This window comes from Bombus vancouverensis, chromosome 7 (genome assembly GCF_051014615.1).
Source record: "Bombus vancouverensis nearcticus chromosome 7, iyBomVanc1_principal, whole genome shotgun sequence".
Lineage (NCBI taxonomy): Eukaryota > Metazoa > Arthropoda > Insecta > Hymenoptera > Apidae > Bombus > Bombus vancouverensis.
Genome location: NC_134917.1, coordinates 15,688,316 through 15,702,990, shown reverse-complemented (window position 1 = coordinate 15,702,990; position 14,675 = coordinate 15,688,316). Strand labels below are relative to the sequence as shown.

Below are 14,675 nucleotides of genomic sequence, written 5' to 3'. Positions count from 1 at the left end.
AATCTTCGCCTTATTTTTCTCGCAGGATGCGCCTTAATTCCGCCCCGTCTAACGTTTCTTCCTTCTCTCCGTGAAGATGAAAATACAATATACATTACTGCGCAAAGATATCCAGACGCTTGTGTATTTTTGATAAGATGCATTTGAATTATGGGTTACGGTCGAATAAAAATACAACGATTTTACTTCTCATAATCTACGCGTAACGGTATAGTATAATCCGATTGAATCGATTGTTTAAAAACGCAGTGATGAAACTTGTCAAGCTTTGGTCAAATCGTCAAATATTATTACGACAAATCGAGCAAAGTGTCTGGATATTTGTGAGCAGTAGCGAACGTCCAATAGGGTTGGTTGTTACGTGAGAAACTCGAAAAGCAAAACTAACAATCAGATTTCTTTAAACAATGATAAGGATATACTATGAAATAAAAGATAAGAGAAGTTGTTTTAAGACGATGGGAGCAAATCCATTGGTAACGTTTCTTCCAAAGGATAGCGATTGAGTTTTTAATTGTATCGGTTGTATCACAAATAGGAACAGGGATGAGGTCAGTTTTCGACGATAGGTCAGCGGTGAAATAAATTAAGCAGAGTTTTCTGCACCAACGTTGTTATGTATATCGGAAATTTAATGGGTCACTGGTATCCACGACCTAATTGTACCGATCCGGACGATTAAACAGCGGAAAAATGTGATTTCACGGTAATTGAGAGTACGTGGCCCGTTCGTGTGTGTGTGTGTGTGCAGGCCTTATTTTTCAGTTATTGCGCATTAATGATGCAGTACGTTAATTCGATCGAGCACGATGACGTTGTTTGGGATAAACGCGCCGTGCCGCGGAGTTTATCGGAACGATGAGGCCGTAAATGGTTCTCGATGGAAATCGAATAACCCGCGGAAACAATAACGAACGAATAAATTCGCCTCACGTTCTGGATTTCTATCAAATATTAGAGACCAATATTTGCTTCTTAAATTATGAGATATACATCTATTATGCCATTGTTTCAATCTGTCAGAAAGTGGATTAATTTCAAAGTAGAAATAGAACGATGATGAAATCTTATTGGCCTTTATAGCTCTTCGGAATAATCACGATATTAATCACATGGTTCGAACAGGATCGAGATTATCTCGGATCCAAAATAGGATAGCGAGGTCGAGGAATCGAAATACCACCTGACGATTCAAATTCCATGATTACATGACGCCCGAATCGGAACATTCTGATATCGAACTCTAATTAACGCTAGATTGCTTTGACTCAAGTTCATTGATCTCAAATTCTCCGAACATGCCTCAAAATATAGCCTAAGCGTTCAAGTTATATTCTCGCTGTCCCAATCCGTGTCCCGTGACATCCAACTGTCCCGATTTGCGGAGCTCGCAACTCGTAAACGCCGCGTCTCGAGTTCCTCGATCTTGCGATACTCCGCATCGAGTTTCATGACCCGGAGGTATTTCAACTCGATTCTGACGATCCGAAAAGTTCGGAAAGAAAGATGTCGCGAGGAGGGGAGGAGGGTGGTTGCAGGTGAGAAAAGAAACGATCCGTCTGTGACTTGCGACGTAGTCGTTGCCCTTAAGGCTTCCATTCGTCCTTCTTGCTCGTCTCTTCTTCTTGATTCCTACATCCGTTCAATTCCGCCGCTCATCCCCGGGGGCTGTGTAACACGTGCGTGGCACTGGAAGACCGTCTGTAGGAGGGTGGAATCGGCGGCGGGTTACGAACCGAGGGTCTCGGTGGTAGGGAGCGGCGCAAGAGTAACTGCTAGTAACAATGTTTTCTCACCCTTTTGCGTTTTAGCGGCGGGGGAGTAACGGGAGTATCAGGGAGGATGAGCGGGACCCTTCACCCTCTCTTCGTTCTTCCCCCGGACAGCCTCACGGGTAGCGCCACCCCGCACGAAGCGAAGCTCGGTTATACACCCTCCGCAATCAATTTCGTCAATACCGCTTGTTGCGGAGGGGTGGCTGTGCTGTCTCGCCCGCGGCTGCCTTTCACCCACCCACACCCGCCACTTCATCTCCCCGTGTCGTTCTTCAGGAGAAGGGTCTGTTGATAGATTTTTACGTTCAAACCGCCACGACCATAAAGTCACCGAGCTCTTTTGTTTTCTCTTCGTCGGAAGCGCCTTACCCAGGTTTTCTCTGATCCTTGATAGATCGATATCCTGCGTCGATTCGATGGGATTTAAGAGAAATTTCATTTTCGTTCTCTCCCGACGATTCATTTGTGTGGGAACTTTAGGAGATTCTTTCGTGGATGGTTTAAAATTAATGAGAAGGACGAAGAGGGCGATAGTTGAAGACAAAGCGAATAAAGTGACGGTATACTAAATAGTCGTCGATATTGACGATTTGAAAGGTTGGCTGAGTATGTGCGAGAGGCTGGTTTAGCTATTGTCTATTAGGTTAGGCCGGTTTCACAAATATTGTTTCAAAATTTTCGACGAGGTAATCTTACAGGCTTCTCCGACGATCGAAGATCTTGAGATACAACGGTTTTCAGTGAAATAACAAGCCTCCGGGCATCCGTGACCCTAACGTACAGCCATGTGTTTCGTTCTTCCTCTGCCGCATATAATTGGAGTTCATGATTCTGTGCAAATATCGCGTAACCAAGCAAACAACAGCGAAGTATAGGCTATACAAACAAAATAAGAATGTCTATCGGGCAGAGCGGAAACGGATGGTAAATTGGACAGCCGTATATTTCGCGGAAATACATTTTTCGATGTACCATTTAACAACGGGAGGAGGGAAAAGCGAACGATCCAGAAATTCTTTCCTGTATTTTAACGATCGTTCCTTTCATACGCGTATAATACAACAGGCTCATCTCGTAGACCGCGAGTAAACAGGTATCGATATTTCAAAAAATCCACCGACGAAATACCTGGACGAAGGTTACAATGTATCCGGCATTTAAGTATTTCCGCAAAGGTTCGGGAATCACAATATCTGCGGCTTAAGCCCGTTCCTCCAACGTCACTTCAGTCGCTAGATCCTTTCTCCGTTGCCTCCCACGCCTCTGACTTCGATATAAATATCGATTACCTCGGTTATCCGGATAATCCTTACAGATTGAAATTACCATTCGTACTCGTGGTCCCTGTAACACCAAGCTATAGCTGAACGCGTAGCTCGTGCTCCTTCGTCGTTTTTCATCCTGTAGCCAATCTTGCTCTCGTCGTTCGTCCCTCTTTGCATGCCGGTTCCTTAATTACTCGTGACGATCACGAAAAATTTCGCGGCGTCTGCAAATCATATACGAACGATTTCAATGAAACGATTTCGATAGAGCGATGAAATCATCGAGAGAAGGATACGCGTGGGCCAGATCATAGACCAGACGAAGGGTTGATACGTGATCGAATACGTTTCCGTCAGGATTTTATTTGCCAGCGAGGAAGCAAGGAAAGCTGGTCGATGGTGACGGTTTGCTTCGAAACGTGCGCCGCTGTTATCTAATAGTTAAACCTTCGTGTTGGCCGCGCATTTATTGTCGATTTACAACCGATCGTACGTCGTTCCGATTCCAGTGCAGGCTACGATAAATATTTGAGCACGTTCACGAATCGTGTACGTGGTTACGTTCTATTTTGTGAGGGCCTCGACGCGCCTCCATGTTCTTTCACTCTCTCGTAAAAGTTTCTCGTACACGGAGAAATCTGATGTTAATTGACACCCAACGTGGCTGTACAATGATATCGCGTGACTTTATTACTTACGTTACGTTATGTTTGTTTCTAAAAGAGGAAGAGTAATTGGAAGACAATTTTTTTCTATCAACGATTAGATAAGCGGTTTTTCGTCGAGGCTCGATAATTTTAGCTACGACACACCACCTTTTCAGCTCGCAATTTCCCGCAGCTTGATCCTCCTTTAATAGATCCCCGCTAGTTCGCGTTACTCTTTTACCCTTGTGCCCGATTTAACGTTCCTCCACCTTTGGTGCGACGAGACACACGAGTCGTCTTTTATGAACAGACGTGGAATATTGACATGTACAAAGCTCCTAGTTTTTGCGCTTGAAACTGCCACCTGGCGGGTGGTGAAGGAAGGGAGTGAAAAAAGGAAAGGCCGAGGTAATGGTGAATGGTCTCATTAAAGGAAAACGCTACCGGGAAAACTCTTTCCGAGGGACGAGCCTCCAGCCTATTTACCGGTTTTATTTTTAGAAAAACCGCTCGATGCCGGCCGACCTAGGCAAAAGCTTCTAAACTCAGTTTAATGCTTCATAAGTCAAACGAAAGCGGCAATTTTCATCAGTATCATTATATGGAAGTGCTTTTCATCAGTCGATCGAGAAATTGCTTTATTCATTTATACCAGCCACCTTTTTGACGCTGCTCGGCCGCGTGCTGCTAGCCATTTTTGCTTCATTCAAATAATCACAGAGCGAAGCCGTACAGGAATAGGAGAGACGTTTGTCGATCGATGACCGGTCGGCCATAGAACCGTCGCGTCGCGAATTTTAATCGCTTGTCGAAACTGTCCGTCATACTTCGGATCATGGTATTTCGTCAGATTTTTTTTTATATATCCTCGAGGTTCCGACAAAAAAGAAAAAGAAATAACGCCACATACGGTAAACTTTCACCTTCGTCTATCCATCATCCGTGTAGCTCCTATCAAATCACCCAAAGCGAAGGAATTACCTTTCGGTAATTCGTTACGAGTTGTACAATTTCAGTCGTGACTCGTCAAAAAAGAACCACTTCCGCTTTCGCTTCTCCTCGACGGTCGATACGGCTTCTATAATCACGCATTTGTCGTACACACGTGTCGAATCTCCTTGGATTCCGATCCAGTACTTCGTCCCTTGGACTTTAATAACCTCACCATCGAGCAACGTCGGGATAAAACGATAACGCTTTTACATAATTCTCTTCCAGAAAGTTGCAGAGCATAAAAGAAGCTCCCGTGGTTGTTCGCCGTATACTCCCCTCCTTTCTTCAGTATCCGGGTGGAAATCTTGGTTCGGCCTTAGTCAGTACGATCCCCGGGTTCGCTGGAACGTAAAAGAATTCGGTTCATTCGATAGCACGCATGGACGGGCCCCGCTTTTATTCGTTTTATGAGGTTTGCGTGCGTCGTCGGGGAAAACCGAGACCGCGGCTTTTTCCATCCGTGGCGCGGAGAATAAAAATGCCAGACACGTCGGCGATCGCGCGCCTACCATGGATTCGTTTGACACGACGATTGATCGCGGTCGTGTTTCCTTTGTCCTTCTCTTCCTCTCGTTTTCTCATTCTCTGTCTCTTTGCACGTCCCATCCCTTCCTCCTTCCCCTTCTCTCCTCTTGTCCATTACCTAATTGCCAGGCGTAAGTAATTATCGACCGATGGAGAAGACGAACCCGCGCGGCCTCGTGATTTCGATCGGCCGCAATCGCGATCGGTGTACGCGAAACGGACACGAGCGGACCAGGATAGCCGCGGGTAATACGTATTACGTTACCACCGGTGTTTGTACACACTGCGTACGAGCAAACAGACTATGAATTCGTGTGCCTCCGATTGCCATTTATGAAATTAAATTTCATAGCCGGTGATCAGCTGCCCCGGCTCCGACTTCCGTACACGCGATCACGTGACACTGGTTACGCGAACGCTTTTCTATCTTTCGACTTTTCGGCAGAAAGTACAATATTACGTATAGTACCAACTCCTTGAACAGACATTTTCGTAATAACATAAAATAATTTTCTTTAATTCGTCGAATTAAAAGCGGCTGAAGAAAGTATTTCAACATTTATCGACATCCAAATTTTCTGTGTATGTATCGTGAGTGTTGTGTAAAATAGTTTAAAATTTCATTCGCAGTGAATTCACGGAATTGTTTCAAATATTATCGATATGATCGTGATAGTTCGATTTTCTCTTTACATCGCCAATGAAATTTCAAAATGTTTCGTATAACACGCAGAATGTGTTCGTAAAAGTTTCCTACGAATGTTGGAATATTTCGGCGAACCACGTTTCTTCAAGGAACATTCTGATAATACCTGTTCCAGTCTCTAATGTTATCTGTGAATTATATATTTTAAATGTAAAAAGCGAAAGGCTCATCGATCGCGATTCGATTGAATGAAAGAATACGAGCAAATAATTCGATACGATTGTTTGCATGTAGTCGTTCACTACCAAACACTGCCGCTCTGGTTATCAACGGTAGCCATTTATGAAATTAAATTCGACGGTCTGCGGTCAGCCGGTTGCTATCGGTATATTCGACGCGACGTTGAATTTCACGGAATAACAGCGATCCTTTCATTCGGCCTCTGGCCCGGCTAGGATCCGAGACGCGCGAATTATTCGTTCATTTATGAACGCATCGTACGTTTCGGCCGGTAATTGCCGATCGAAACGTTCCGAAGGATCTTGTTTCAACTACATAGTTGCATTTGTGAACAATGTAACAGCGGTATGTGTATCGTTTATATCTATTTTCCTCGTGTTTATTCAAAACTATAACAAATGTTACGATATTGTAAAATATTTTTCCTAAATTTAAAAAATAGGATTCAGCGATACGAGCCATAACCGTTGAAAGAGAATGGGCAACTTAGTAAGAAAAATGATTACTATAAAGGGGTATAAAGCAGGTATTTTTTAACAGTTCATAAAAGCAAATTAATACTTGTCTGTTATCTTAACGCGACATACGAGACGAGAGCGAGGGAAAAAAGATAGGAAGCGTAGCAGCTAGTTGTCGATTGTCTCACGTCCGATTAGGCGGCAACAACGTAAGGGTGAATCCCCATGGCGCCGATACTTTCCAGGCATCGAGCCAACAAGAAGGAGTACACAGATGCGTGCGCGGCGCGTAATTAAATAAAAAGTCCATCAGTTATAGTGGTGCTCCGAAACTGTTGTCGAGCGTCGACAGGATCAAGGACTCACGGGAATTTAGATGGGAAACTGTCGGTGTTGCGTATCGATCCTCGATTACGTCGACGCGCGGATGCAGTTTCTGCTCGAATTAAAAGCACTCATCAATAAATAATCGCGAGTGAATCGGCCAAAAAAAAAAAAAAAAAGAAATGTGACTGCCGATCGATACCGATGCGTTCGTTTTTTTACCGTTTTATGCGTTCAATAAAAAACTAAAAAAAAAGTAGAAAAAAATGAAAAAAGGAAGGGAAAACGTGAAAAAAATATAAAAAGAAAAATTGAAACGCAACACCTGTGATAACGATAAAGATACCGGTATAGCGGTTCGCCATGAAAATACAACGATTGGACACCTGTCAATTCCAGTTTCCATTAATTTCTAAAAAAAAAAAAGAGCAAAAAAGCGCGTTACATGTACAAATCTTTTGCACGAAACAGCGCTATTCGCGGTGCGTCCAACGGCTTCGTCCGGCGGAGCGCTTTTTGGGATCGTTCTCGTGCCGACAAACGGGAAACGCAGTTCGACGCTGAGTTGTGCCCGATTTACAAATCGTCCGACCGAAGTTGCAACCATTTCCCGCCTAAAAGTCCGTGAATTATAGGCGGTCACGCGTACAGCAAAAGTTACTGGTCGTTTCGCGGTTCCAACTTTTACATAGCCTGTACGCTGGCAATTCCAAAACGAGTTACGCCGTTTGATGAAATGTAAACCGTGTTATTCCAGTTGTAATCTTGCGCAAACGTTTCTGGAAAACAATTTAAATTTCCTTCCGCAAATTTGTTTTATCGATGTTCCAAGCGATTAGAAATTTGATGCAGTTCAACGACACCGACTAGTTTCATGAGGGAGGTTAATGAATAGAGTCAGACGTTATTGTTTCTACGTGGTAGACAGCCATCAAACGAGAAGAAGATCGAGGAAAATGACCGAGCAATAGAATCGACGTTCGGTAAATCGACGTCGATGGCCTCCGTCGCTTCTCTTCGAGAAATCTCTCGTATCTCCCGTTTGGCTTCACCCTAATCGACCTCGAGGCCCTCCGAAACTCGCACCAATCCATTTCTGGTGGTAGTTTTCTTTGGCGCACCTGATCCCACGGATCGCCCTCCGTTCGTTCGACGGACGATCATTATTTAAACGCCAGTGGAATCATTGTTTAAGAATCAGGCTATGGATCCGACACGACTAATTTGTATTGTTCCTGCCGAAATTGCACGTTAAGGGACGATTCCGCAAAAATAATTTTCTGTTTCCATCATATTGAAAAAGGGTATTAAAGATAAAAATAAGCACAGTGAGCCGCTTGCTAGTAACTATATTTTATTTGTTTAAAGATCGTTTACTACTAAAAATCACACGTGTTTCGTTTAAAAGTTTTGAAAGAAAAAGAATTAAATGCGTGACGTGTATTCGTAATTGAATTATTGGAGCTTATTGTATTAAAAAGTTGACGTTTCGAATAGGGAATCAGGCAGCAAAAGGAGTGCGTAACAGGGACCACATTTGTTTGTGATTAGCTTGATTGAAGAGAAGTTACACGGTATCGACGTCAACGACAATGCTATGCCAAAAGTTCTTCTACCGGGCAATGTCGGCAAATTGGTGAAAGGGTTGGCTTCAAACTGAAATTGAGAGGGGTTGGACGTCGCAGTACCCAACATCAGAAGGGCAGAGGCGGGATACGACGCTTCTGGGCTGTCGTGAACCCTGGCTGGAGCCACCGGTGTACTTGGCAGAGAGTGCTTTTCATCTCCGTAAATGGACCGGCGGTAAAGCAATTTTGGTACATTACCTATACCTGCTTTAACTCCCTCCCTCTCGCCTTTTCTGACAGACTTCCCAGCCACCCCCATCGTCTTTCATCTTGCATCATCCGACTCTCGATCGCGGGGAACGTTTGATTTCGATGGGAAACGTCGTAAAGGCATTAAACAAAGGGGGAGAATTGCTGGCCAGACCGGCGAAACAAAGAAGCGATTTCGCTGTTTCCATCGTTGCCGACGACAGCCTTTTTGTAAATGACCATAATCGCGCCCCCTTTGACAAGATAAAACCCTCTTTCGTGACGTTGATCGAGCGCTTGCTGCAAATTTAGCGCGATTTTACGGCGTCCAACAGTTTGTCGAACAATCGATACGTCACCGAATATTTTTAATAGCTCGCTCTCTCTCTCTCTCTCTCTTTCTCTCTCTCTCTCTGGTCCAACTAACTCGTTCTATAATCGTACCATACTTTTAACCTTTCACGTATGTTTCACACCGTCGTGCCACGATTCATATACACGCCATATTCCACGATCCTGTTCGAAATTTAAAAAAGTACCCATTCCTGTTCCGACTTCGTTTCAAACAAATTTCACGGTTAACACATTCAAAGTTTCTACTGTTCGATTAGTTCCAGCTGGTTTGCAACGTGATTCACTGATTCGTGGAATAGAACGAGGCGTTCGAGGGACTGGCCTTCACCCCCGGCAGAGTATCGTCGAAAAAGAATATGAATTCCCGGAGGCGAACCTGCAGATCTTTCAATCTTAACGAGCATGCGAACGCGTATCGACGTTGTTCGGATAGATTCTAATTTCATCGGGTATCCAATTCAAAAATCTCGTTGGCAATCGAATCGCTGTTTAAATGTCGGCGACCCGTAAAACCGTGCGATCCCCGTTGACCCAGATCGCGGGTCGCTGCGTTAGATTTACCGCAGCGAACAAGAAGGAAGAGTAGAGAGAAGAATAAGGGACGGAAAGAGAGGAATAAAAAGAGAGGGAGCGGTACGAGGAGAAGTGGCACGCAGCTAGAAAGTATCAACGTTTAATCCAACCTGATTGCATTCGGTCGTGCGACGATTTTACGAGCACACTCAAAACGGACGGGCAAACACATTTTCCTTTTCGCGAATTTTTTCCTGCAATCACGACCGAGACGAGCAAACGTTCGTAAACGAGCATCTCTCGTTTGCCCGCGCTTCGACTGAGCAACCGGATTCACACCGGACGGGACGGCTAATTTTGGTCCACTAGGAAAAGAAATTGGCAGAAATCCGCTTACCGTTCTCCAAAGAGGGTTAACGAATTTATCGCGGAATATCGACTCGCGTATACAGAAGAAACCTACGGCAGATCTGAAAAGTCGTTTTTTCGAAATTTCAATTCTTAATTGTACAATATGATAATTGATAAATGTACAATGACACGGTACGGTATTTTAAATCGGACTTTTTCGTTGTAACGTTTAATGGCAAACTGAACGTCAGAAATGTAATTAATTCTCTCGAACAACTCGTGTTTTGTCAAGTCCTGTCATTTCATTCAAGTGGTATTGTTACACGTATCGTAGGTATAAATTTATTCCTTTAATCCATTCTTTATATTTTAGTATCTAATTGACAGCTAATTATTAATTAATTGACAGACAATTAAAATTCTTATTATTCCCACCATCTTGTAAAGTACCTACGATTAACGAATTCGCAAATAAATGAATTTATCACCTACTTTTCCATCCTTTTTCAAGATCAATTTCTATGATATTTCGTACGACGCTTGCTCCAACGAAATATGACGCCAATCGCCACAGTGTACCAAAAATTATCGCGAAATGGTGTGGTGGCTTATATCGTGGCATATAAAGGACCGTTTATCACGACGAAATTGTTACGCAGACGGGTAGCGATTTGCAACTGGGCGAAGAGGCAGATGGCTAGACACAGAGACTAACTTTCCTCTGCACACTTGCGGCCGCGAAGAAGGGGGCTGCTGCTTTTGTCGCGCTGCACAGACGCGTGGAAAAGAAGAGAGTGGGCTTTGCGACGGTATTGTCGTGGCTCGCGTTGTCCCGCGCCCTGTCGTCGCTGCCATTCGGATAACAAACGTCACGGTTTGAGGGGTCTCGCTTTTCCAGCCGGTGGACAGCCTCTTTAAAGAGTAATTACGCCTACACTTGGTATATCCTGCGCCCCGTAATAGATATTCTTCATCGTTTTTTCAGGTGAGCTATTTTCATCGCTCGTTCTTTGACATTTTCCTTTCTATGTTTCCTTTTTTTTTACTCTTGCTTCTTTTTCCTTTCTTTCTTCTCCTCCTCTTTTCTCCCTTGTCGCGAAAGTACAATTTCTAGATTGTTGTGCCGCGACCATGGAACAATGTGTCTATGGGCGAACGTGGTGCAACGGTTCATATTCAGCCTCTCTTTGTTTGCCAAAGAGCAGATTTGTTGCTTTTGTCGCGCCGCGCAGACGCATGGAAAAGAAAGAAGAGACGCCAAGGATGGCCACCATTGTTGCATCCAGGCACACGCTTCGCTCTCTCGATAACCAAAAATCCTGACGATTCTTCGAAGGATCTCGAAATGTTCTCGTCTTGTTCGACATCTTCAATGTTCCTTACTGCAGAAAAATTGAAAACTTCCTACTTGCAACTTTCTACGACTTTCCACTTCATTGTTATTCGTTTAAACGACTCGGTGTCGCGAAACAGGTAACGATTTTATTGCAGAAACAAACGATATTAACAGGCCAAGTAACAGGTAATATTTCTCGTTTAATTATATCTATTCACCGTCTTCGTCGATAGATTTTGGTTTCGCCGAATGTCCAGAGACTACAATCTTTAAATTGTATAAAGCACGAAAATTCTGCTCGATCCCCTAAACTCTATGATCACAGTTAACAATCCGGCTCTTACCTTGTTAGAGACGATCGCGTGAAATCCAAGTCGCAAACCACGAGAGCGATAACTTCCATGAGTCGTGATTCGCACAATGGGCGCACTGATTAGTCGGTCCCTTTCGCCACCTTGGCTGAGAATTTCCCGTAGGGCGACCTGTCCGTGTCCGCTCCGAGGTTTGTGGCATCGCTATTTCGCGAGCCGAAGTGGTCGTGAAGAAGGTCCGCTTACACGGAATGCGGTTCCTCCATCGGCCCCGGGGGATCGGCCCTCCCTTCCAGATAGCTAAGACTCTCCCGACCCGATGCCCGTGACTTTGCACCCCTCGTCAGAAATATCCCTTGGTACGCGTTACGCGTGCCTCTCGCGCTTCCACGAGGGTCCTGCCTTTTCTTCGGCCTGGCCTTCCCGGCTAGTTCGAATCGAGATTACCTCATGAAGGTCGCGTTTTATTGTCGCTTTCTATTCGATGCCATCCTCAACCTCTCAGCACCGTTTTCAAGAAGTGGCTTGAGAACGATTCTGCAAGAATTCGACCGGATTTAGGACGGCGGATTTTTGACGGTTTTAAACTGCAACGAAGGGTGAGTGGATAAGATTTCTGGAAAGTGAAACGACGAATTGAATGGAATTAAAGAATTTAATTATAAGGCCAGTGGGAAAATCATGCTATATCGACAGCCTCTTTAAATTTATATTCTCGTTCAAAAGTCTCAGGGAAAAGTTTCATTTTTGATGAAACTTCAGTATCTCATGTAGATCACTAACTTAGAATTTTATATATATTTTATAGTATGAATTTTAATATAACTCAGCACATGATGTACAATCATTGTTGCATAAAGTATCAAGTTAAATGATATTCCCATATAATTTTAACGAATACTCAGTTTTAAAATAAATATAATATCTGCTCCAAAAATCTTTAAAAAGGGCTATTGGTTTACATATAATTTTGTGTGCTAGACTAAATCAGCCGCGTAGTAGTGACACGCGTATGTGAATACGAGTGTATAGAAGTATGTATATGCACAGCGTCTCGAAAAACAGACGAATGCAACTGTTCCGTTGGCAGTCTGGTATAGAAGATGGCGAAACAAACAGAGTGCTGAGACGCGTGCAAATTTATATCGACGAAGATCCTGGGAATCGTTTATTAAATAAATCTAAAACTATTTTGATATAAATTCTAAGTGTAGTCTTAGTGTTCCTTTACTTTTATTTCGGCGATTAAGATCCACAATTCTCAACAAAGGTTGTAAATTCTATTACACTTTACACTTTGTGAGAAGCCTTTAATTCTATTGCATTTCATTTACGAGTCGTGTATCTGCGATTATCTGGTTGCTGTTTTATCTTTTTTTTACAAATGTAAGGAACTTTGATTCCGATTTCACAGACGGTGTTAGAGCTAGATGGTCGAAGGACAGGCACTTGTCTTATAATCGCGGAGTACGTTACCCTCGTCTGCTGGTCCGTCGTATAAAATACAGAACGCATTAATTAAAGCGTGGCCGTTGATAGGGATGATGTCAGAACGACGGTGGTGGTGGCGTTGCAACGTGTCGTAGCTCAAAGCGGTTTACAACCCCTGTAAATTCGAGCGGCAGGAACAATGGACGTCTTAAATTTCTCTCGTAGGCCGCGCAGGGAGTTTAAACCCGTCCGATTTCGAGGCACTCGACGCCTGTGCGAACGTACGCTATCAGATCGACGCGGAAAGCAATGAAACTGACTTTATTCCCTGGATTATCTTATATTGTCCTTTCCCTATTGTCGTTGGGGGATGGGCAACGCTGATAAAACTATCGAGATTGAAACGCGTTGACGATGATGTCTCTCGTTTCGTTACACGGATCTTGTACATCTTGATATCGTGTTTATTTCCTCTCGTGGATAGTTCATGGAACGCAAATTTCGTGATTTTTTATACGTGTTAAACGTAACCGATATTATTCATTGAATTAATTATACAATATTTAATTGACGGGTTATTTTTGTATATAATTAATATCAAACGTCAGAGATTCTTTGTGTTTCGTATACAGCTGGTTAAAACTGGTACAATTTAAAAATTCTTTATTACGATCGAGAAAGTAAAAAATTTCTATGTCCGAGAAATATTGATTAATTAATAATTATAATCAACTTTCGCGTTTAGTATGGCAAGGTGTTTATCTTATAAGCAATATTGTTCTTTAAATCATCTTACGGTTAAGATTAATTCCTTGAAAAGCGTAATCACGCACCGAGATTTCACCGTTGTTATTTTCGAATCTCTACAGAGGCAGCATCACCAAGTTAAGTTTCATTTCCTTCTATCGTTACACGAAGAGATCGAGGTATCTAATTGCGGGGTCGCGACGCGTTCGGAATCCATCTACTCCAGTTGCTTTGTTCTATTATTAGAGAGTCGGCGAGCGATCAGCCGGTAAATCAGCAACGGATCCCGTTGCGTAACAGAAATTAAACGACCGATTCCCAGATTTAAGATCCCCGGCAGCGATTGACGACGCGATAATCGGTCACGCAACCGGAGATCACAATAGCCTCCGGGTGGCGAGAATAAATGAACTGGCTCTGATACGAGAAAGGGTGAAAGGAAGTCGAGAGATAGGAAAACCGAGCGACGTTCTAGCGCGAGTGCTCGCAGGTTCCTACCCTCCAGTCAAAAGGGTTTATGGCGCGGACAGAAATCCCGCAGACAATAGCTGAATTAATTCCTTAAGGTCTAATCGGTCTGTAATGATCCTGATCTTAGTCGCTCGGTCGGGATGGAATTAGCTCAAGTATTCGTGGTCGCCCAGATTACTGCCGTTCGTCACGTAATTAACGACATTTCGCCCAATGATTTAAGGGTTTGGATTCGAACTAACCAACCCCCTAAATCGCGGCTTCCTTTGTTGACGACAAAATGTGGGACGAGGGTCCTTTTTGGGACGACTCCTTGGATTTCGTGCAAATTTCCATGAAAAGAAATCGACTTCTGATATTTTGAAACTGAAGCGGCACGAAAGATAAAAGAAATATCGCGAAAGAATTTTTCGGTGTTTAAAAATAGAAATTACGTTGTCGATTCAACCATGCTATTTCCGAATTGGTTCA

General features: G+C 43.5%; 1 protein-coding gene across 1 annotated transcript in view; it reads right to left on the bottom strand.

The window, feature by feature from the left end:
- Window positions 1–3,393: 3,393 nt before the first annotated feature.
- LOC143302906 (uncharacterized) overlaps window positions 3,394–14,675 on the bottom strand; it is a 221,443-nt gene continuing 210,161 nt past the window's right edge. The window contains exon 5 of the mRNA XM_076619899.1: window positions 3,394–5,021. Within this exon, the coding sequence (XP_076476014.1) occupies window positions 5,001–5,021 (21 nt within the window). The 3' untranslated portion in view covers window positions 3,394–5,000. The remainder of the gene's footprint in view (window positions 5,022–14,675) is intronic.